The 8051-nt window shown below is 44.2% G+C and overlaps 1 protein-coding gene across 3 annotated transcripts; it reads right to left on the reverse strand.

Annotated features, from left to right (window-relative positions):
• Positions 1-869: 869 nt before the first annotated feature.
• RAMAC (RNA guanine-7 methyltransferase activating subunit) lies at positions 870-6834 on the reverse strand. 3 transcript variants are annotated; one of them, XM_078381159.1, is made up of 4 exons: positions 6715-6834; positions 5017-5163; positions 3401-3568; positions 870-1737 (listed from the first exon to the last, which is right to left on the reverse strand). In XM_078381159.1, the coding sequence occupies exons 2-4, from the start codon at positions 5151-5153 to the stop codon at positions 1527-1529; spliced, it is 516 nt and encodes a 171-aa protein (XP_078237285.1). In that variant the 5' UTR covers positions 5154-5163; positions 6715-6834; the 3' UTR covers positions 870-1526. The 3 variants fall into 3 exon arrangements, with proteins under 3 accessions (XP_078237285.1, XP_020645866.3, XP_078237286.1); XM_020790207.3 differs by having other exon boundaries at positions 6047-6785; XM_078381160.1 differs by having other exon boundaries at positions 6137-6749.
• Between the last annotated feature and the right edge of the window lie 1217 nt (positions 6835-8051).

Here is an 8051-nt window from a genome sequence, read left to right on the forward strand (position 1 = left end):
GATCTTGAGTCTCCTTCCCTTCCCACAGCAGCAGCCGTGTGGGGATTTCTTAGGTCCCCAGAGCAGATGCTGGGGGTGCAGGGAGGTAGCCTCCCCCCTCCCCCAGGGACGTGGGCCTGCCCTCCGTGGACAAGGAGTTCAGGCAGTGGAATCACACCATGGGATCATGGCCTCCCGTTTTGCTCGTGTTTCTCCTTTTTTTATTTTGGCTCCCTCTGTGTTGACAGCAAAGGCGGGAGAGCTGCTTTGAGAATCCTGCCGAGACGCTGAAGAAGCCGCATTAAAAGGCCCACTTCATGCCCACACAAAGAAGCTTAGCAGATACACTAGGAAGCAGAAGCACCCCCAGCTGCTTCTTGCACTCCAGGCTGATCTGTCTTGTGCCAGAGAAGAACCTTCTTCACCATGAGGCAGCAGAATCTGCCGAGAGGCTTCTGGGATCTTCTGTATCAGCTGCTCAAATACCCTGGCCCACTTGGGGATCGCTTTAGCTGAGCAACAAGTCATTTTGCCATTTTCCTTCAGTCTTCAGCCATACTTAATCTCTGTTGACCCTCCTCCAGCCTGCCTCTCTAGTTCTTTCTTGCTGTACATCTAGTCCTTTTTCATTCTTGGTGTCTTGTGTTCATTCTGGAGATTATTCTACTTCTAGCTTCCTGCCAGAAGCAGAGTTATCCTCAGCCCTCGTGAACAGGGAGTACCGAGTTCAAAATAGCCACCCTTCTGGACCTAGTCCAAAAAAACCCCCTAGCTGTAGGACGGCTGAGAATGAGGAGAAGCCCACCTTCTGACCCTAAAAGAAAGGGTTCCCCCCACATGGGTTGTCCAGCTTCCCTTGGAGGAAAAGAGCTGCCTGCGTAAGGAGAGAATTTCACCAAATCACTGGGTTTTTATTTTATTTACACTGACCAATGCGAGAGCTAAATCAGCAAACACTTTTGGGGAAACAAAACAGCAGGAGAAACACATTTTAAAATGACACAATTTAACCTTGATGAATCTTGCATGAATCTTGCATTTAAAAACAAAAACATGAAATGTTGCGTCTCCTATAGTTATTTACCACTTAGTGTGACTTTGTAGCTCATATTTCAGAATTAAACTGAAAACCATGCTACAGTGCCACTATATATATATTTTTTCCTCCCCTTAGCTACAAAATAGGATGAATCACCATTTCAGGAAAAACATCCCCTTTGAGCCGAGGGCTATTGGCTATTCTTCCAATACGAAGCAAATGTTGCCCTTGTTCTGACGATTAAGTATCTCTTGATACGCGAGAGTCACAAGAAAATAAGAGGTAGTGAGTTTATCGTTCAGCTTTGAGACTGGTTTCAGTCTCTGCTTCCCTTGTTATAATGGACACTGTGTAAACACACAGAGAGCACCTTTAAAAACAACAAGAGAGCCATGTTTTCCTACATCACATACCAAAAACTAAAACGGACTGAAGTCGATGGTTAAAAAGAACAAAACGAACAAAAGGGACGTGTTCTTCTCTCCGACAGGCACAGGAAGCTGCTGGGCTAGTAATGGCCATACTGGCCGTACTGGGACCCTTGAGAATATGAACTGTAGCCATACTGGGGTGACCACCGATGCTGGGAGTAGGGAGCGTGACCTTGCCTGTGTTGCTGGTGACTGTTCCCCCAACTTCTTTCTTGCCACTGACCCGATCGGTGGCCTCCTTGGCGATCATGTCGATCTCTGTCTCCAGACTGCCTGCCATGTCTGGATCTGTAAAGAGGGAAACAGCATGCGTAGAACCACATTTATTTTCAATATACACCACGGATAGTCAGTGATCTTCTAAAATATATGTTGTTCCAAATATGTTTACCTAGATCTGACTTTTAAAAAACCCAAAAAACTATGAATAGTAGTTTTCTCCTATGAAGAAAAATCCTTTGAAAATAAATACTGCAAAATGTCCACATGAATGGCTTAGCATCTCTTGATAAAGGTCGAACCTGCCAGGCAATGAAGGAAGGAAGCCACCAGCCAAATAGGTATTTTCTCCCCTTTTTTTGCAAAGAGGACTTCCTAAATAATATAGAAGAGCTCATGCTCAGTGGTTGAGGTAAACGTTAGATCCCAAGTTACATCCCAGACTTACAACAATCTCCCGGCAGTGTTGGAATGGGCTGGGCTAAGACAGGCGGGCAAATACCTTTGATTTTTTTAAAGCAGACTTTCCAAATGGTGCATTTAAGCTAGAGTGAAATGCCTATATAAACCAGGACACTACAGCGAATCTTGGGGAATGTTTCCACCCCCCCCAGACCCTCATAGGTTGCATCCACCCATTCCTACTGCAAATAGAATGAGCTTTTTTTTCTTTTTTAATGATGGAGGAACTCAGGGAGGGTGCAGGAAGGCCCAGCAGCGATGCAGACAGCCCATGCTTGCCTGATTCCCACCTGTGCTATAAACTGACTCACAGTGCCTAAACGCCATGAAATCCTGCACAAGCCATACTCAAACCAGTCTAATCACCGCGTCCTTTTCTGTTTCATAAGTACCAGCAGTCATGATTAAGTTCAACCCAAGGAAGGGGAGTAAAGTACAGCCTGGAGTGTTTTAAAGCATGACTCAGAGTATTTGTGGTAGGTGTAAAATCCCAAGTGCTTTGAAGCAGATGAGATGATGTATATTCAGCAGTCGTAAAGCATCACAAGAAATGTGGATCAGACCTTACAGAATATGTCAAAGGTTATCTAAGGATGCAAATTAGTTTTTTGTGTTTTTCTGGACAGCTGGAGGGGAGGGGGAATATTGAGTCCACTGCTCAGCACAGTCATTTTTCCTATTAATAATTATGCCACAGAACAACCGGCTGTTTGGCTGATTAGGAAAAGCCTGGCTCTCGTTTCTCTTCTGCAAAGGGGGGGGGGGATCATTTTGTGACCAAGTAAACCATAGACTCCCAGGGCCAATCCTTCATAGATTTCAGTTCATTCCCTTTATCAGGAAGAGCACTTTTGTCTCCGCTCTTCAGAAAATGCAGAAGAACTGCCGGTATTGCTTAAGCAGAGGCCTGCTATTCTCCACCAGAAGATTCATTGCAAACAACCACAACTAGCAAGGCCCATCAGGGATCAACTGCTGTCCACCAAAAAGCAAGAAAGGAAATGGTGTGGGTTAAAGGCCTGAGGCTTAGTCAACAATCCTTTGGCCATGGAATAGCACTTCAGTAAATCTAGCCACTGCCTAGAGCAACATAGTGAATAAGAAAACATTTTTATATATTTGTTTTATTTATAGGCCACCTTTCTCCCAATAAGAGTACCCCAAATCTTTCTTGGCTTCACTGAGGAAAAAAAAAACGCACACCCTAAATTTCATAAGTAAAATGGAAACAAGAAGTCCAGCTTGCAAAACACAATCTAAAAAACGGTACCGATCTCTGTATCGCTGGCTCCCACCCCATCTGCATCTCCAGTCTTCTACTAAGGGAGGTGGATCTGCAGGCCGTTGGACATATTTCTGATATTCTTCATCTTCTGGCGTAAATCGATGTGTAAACATCTTTTCATAAGTCTGAATCATCTCGGATATGGCAGGTTCTCTGAAACATAAAAAAGTAAGATACCTGTGGAAATTGCTTGGCTAAAATGGCTGACAGAGTGGAACGTAGTGTGAACACATGTAAAGCATAATCTTGTTTCATACTTCAACCTTAAGTGTTCTGCTCCCTTTTACTCCTTCTGCCAAAAGTCAAAGACCCACCTCTTCAGGTAGGCTTTGCATAACTATGTTAAGAGTCCCTTGGGGTGCTGTTTTGCTTTTCTACAGTTGTTTTCGGTGGTTTTGAATTAATTAATGGATGTTTAATTATTGCACATTGAATGCCTTTTAAATCTGCAGTTTATTGTGCTTTTAATATTACTTGTTTTAACATTACGAGCCACTTTGGGAGAAAGGCCACCTATAAATGATATTAAACAAACAAACCTCAGTGCTTTTACAATCACAGCAGGAATCACGATGGGCCCTGCTTAATCATCCACAGTTTGTAGCAAAAACAAACAAGAATTTTATGGTTCCTAGGCACTCAGGCACAGACATGCTTTATATCAAGGCAAATCAACGTGTGTTCTATCAGGTTTAATATCACTCATGCCGACTGGGTGCTGCCAGGTGCTTGGCAACCTTTCTCCATCTGGAGACGGCAGGATTGAAGATGACTGAAGGCGATGTCAGGCTGGCATCACGTCCCCGTCCACCCACATTCCCAGGGTTGTAGAACAATAGAAACACCTGCAAAAGCCTGCTTCTCTGAAGCAACATTGGTTATGTATACTTGCAGTAGTCCTCAGCTGTAGGGTGGGGTGGGGGCCTAGGGAAAACCATTATTTGTTGGTTTTATTATTGTGGCCGTTTTTAACAGACAACTGTGATGGTTCGTACTGTGCAAGGCAGATGACAAGCCCAGGAGATTCACACAGAACCCTTTGGTGCGTGGCCACATGCAGCTCCATGTCTTGTATTCAGATTTAATCATTTACTCATGTTAATTCTGTATGATCTTGAGGTTACCACCAAGTAGCTCAGTATTTCCATGTAACTTCTGAAGCAACTCAAAATAAATCATTGCCCACCCCCTTCAGATTATACAAGCATATGCTTTAATGACTCTTTTGCTTCTTAGGGACAAACTTTGGTCAATCACCCTAAGGTGACAAAGTAATTTGAGTGGTGCATCTTTACAGCTTCTTGCTGGGTTAACATTTGAAAACTACTAACCCAGACTACAGTGTTACGTGCACATATTTATTCCATATTTTTATTGATGTACCTCAAACCTGGTTCTGCTTTGTATGTTCCCAAGTGTTCATCTGCCAGATTCTCACATGAATGTTCTGTTCTCAGTTATATGCATAACTGGGACACTAACTCTAGGTGGCTTAAAAAAACATTTGCATTGCTTTATGGTCGCTCATAACTTACACTCCATTCTCACTTCTCCACCAGCCACTTAAAAAAAATATGGTAATAAGGATGTTACAGCCCTACCTGTTTAGCCAGTTTTCAACGATGGGAGGTGGTTGTTCCGGCCGCTGGACATACTTCTGATACTCCTTGTCTTCCGAAGAGTACCGACAAGCAAACATCTGTCCATAATTCTGAAGGATCTCGGTCACAGACTCCATTCTGCAATCTCTACGAGTACAAAAACCAAAAACCACCAACCCTGTTTCAACAATCTTTCAAAGTCATACATGTTTGTAAATCACTGGGCTAAAACCTATCAACAATTTGAATATACAAGATCTGTTAAGCAAACCATCGTTAATAAATTTTGTGGATCATAGGGTTTGTCTGAAAAAAAGATACATGGTGCAGCACCATAACCGTCATGACTTGTGCAACAACAACAAAACAGGAGCAGGAAATGTTGCTTGACTTCTCTACTCCCATCATCCTGTACTCTTGGTGGACTGCGAAGAGTGGACAGGAAGTGGAAACCCAACAAAATCTGGAGGTCTACCAATTCCCCGTGGCTATTTTATAAATATGGTAAAGGTTCCCCTTGACATTTAATCCAGTCGTATCAGACTCTAGGGAATGTGCTCATCCCTGTCTCCAAGCCATAGAGCCAGTGTTTGTCCAAAGAGTTTCCGTGGTCACGTGGCCAGTGCGACTAGACACGGAACGCCATTACCTTCCCACCATGGTGGTACCTAGTTATCAACTTGCATTTTTACATGCCTTTAAATGGCTAGGTTGGCAGGAGCTGGGACAAGTGGCGGGAGCTCACTCCGTCACGTGGATTTGATCTTACGACGGCGGGTCTTCTGACCTTGTAGCCCAGAGGCTTCTGCAGTTTAACCCGCAGCGCCACCCACGTCCCTTGACGATGGACTAGTCATCAAAACAGACCACAAGTATATCAGGAGGAAGTACTGGGGTTAAAAGAAACAAGACTTTAAGTTCGCTTACAAGGGAGGAAAACTGTCCCTCTTGGACCTGGAGGCTTATCCCAACCCCTCCCTGCACCCCAATATGTGGCTCTTCTAGCCCCACTTTCTAATGTGGGACTTACTTTGACGGCAGCTCTTCGTCCCTCGAAATGCCGACCCAAATATTTGGATTTCCACCCCCTCTTTCCTCCATCTTTTTTTTTTAAATCTACCTTGCCTGCTGAAGACGTCTGAGGAGAACTTGAAAGCTGGGTCAGTTTGTGCCTTCCTTCCTTCTTTCATCTAAATTATTTAACCCTGCCCATCTTCTGGTCAGATTACAACACAACGTAAGCCAAAATTCAATAACAAACCTCAGTTAAACCATCAAACCAAAGAAAAACCCGAACGTGTACGAACTGTCCATAAGAGGCCGTTAGTTCATCCTTGGAGGTAAATCAGCCAGATTTCCATGAGGAAGGTTTGGGCTGTTGTTCTATGGATTTAATCCTAGTATAGATGAACCAGGGGGGTTCATGCTCCTTTCGACACACACACACCCCGCCCCCGACTTCTTTTCCTCTTTTTGGAGGGTTTTGGGGTTTGTTTGCTTTTTTGCAAAGCTCTCTCTCCCTCTGCCCATGCACAGAGGCACTGTTGCCCCTGAAAAGAGGCAGCCCCCTGCTCCAAAAAGCAAGGGTGCAAATTAAGGTCTGGACTGGACCTCTCAAGACAGAGAGGGTTGCAAAACAAAAAGGGGAGGGGGAGAAAAACAAAACAAACACCCCCGATTCCCCCTCCCCCAACCCACCTCAATTCTCCCTCCAGCAACGACCACCACCTCGCCTCCTCTCTTTCCGCGCGCGGACGCTTCCTACTTCCGGTCCCGCCCTCGCCCCGCCCACACCGGGGCGGGGTTCCGCCTGGCCGAGGCGGGAGTCGGCGGGCGGGGCCGAGGAGGGAGCTGACGTCATAGGTGGCTTTAAAAGGGGGGCGCGGCCTCGCGCGCGCCGCCTCAGCTTCGCCTCATGAGGGGCGCGGGAATGTTTGAGGGAGAGTTTAGGTGTTAATAAACGTATATACACATATGTATACGTATATGGACCAATTTAAAAATGTTTAGGTGGTAATAAATACACACACATACAAGCATATATTCTATGTGGTAAAAAAGCATATACTGTATTCTATGTGGTAAAAACACAGGCACAGATATATTAGACATGCATATAGACAAATATATGAGGCACTTTTAAGACGACTAGGTTTATTTAAATAGACTCCTAGATTATTTTATATATGTATTTATTTGTTTCTGAAGGGGAAATGGAGGAAGACCCGTCAGGAGAATTGGCAGGAGTCCCAAGCCCTAAATAAATACTTAGAAAGAAAGAAAAAAATCCAGCTGCTGCTTGAATTGCATGTAGAAAAATAAAACAGCAGCAACATTTTGTGGCATCTTTAGAAATATTCCTGTAGGAGCTTTCCTGGAGCAGCCGCCGCTTTCTTCAGGCTCGTATTGAAATCAGTCTAGCCTTAAAAAGTGGCACAAGAGTTTGTTGGTTGGTTTGTAGCGTTTTTGTGCTACATGCAGAGAAAGATCTTTTTTTATTTGTTTATTTATGAGCTGCTATGCTTCTCCTCTGTTGAAGTAACTGAATGTGTCAGCTGAAAGAAAACAAAAACTCCTGTGGCACCTGAAATATTAACCATGTTTATTATTACGTGAGATTAGAAAACTAGTATCACTTGAATGGTCCACCTCCCGGTGCAGAAACATGGGGCTTGTTTCACTGCGACGCCATTGCATGCAATTTGGCATTAGTGCAAAAAGAAGAGCAGATTATCTGGCTTTGTACGCATTTCATAATTTTAGGCCTTATTGGTGCGTGTATGTGTGTTAGCTTGTCTTTTGTGTACTGTACGCTGGCTTTTAAAAATATCCTAAGCAAGTGTGAATATTCCCTTTGGAAACAAAAATGCTGAGTAAAATAAACAAACAAACAAACAGCAGACCTTAGGGCTCAGCCTAGGGCGCCCTGGCTGCCAAATAAGCTGTTTACTCTGTCCAATTTTCATAAAGAAAATCTTTTAGGCAGCTGTCCCTGAATGTGCTTACTTCCAAGCAGTTCCCCCTGGAATCCCTAG

The sequence above is a fragment of the Pogona vitticeps genome, chromosome 12, assembly GCF_051106095.1.
Source record: "Pogona vitticeps strain Pit_001003342236 chromosome 12, PviZW2.1, whole genome shotgun sequence".
Classification (NCBI taxonomy): Eukaryota; Metazoa; Chordata; class Lepidosauria; order Squamata; family Agamidae; genus Pogona; species Pogona vitticeps.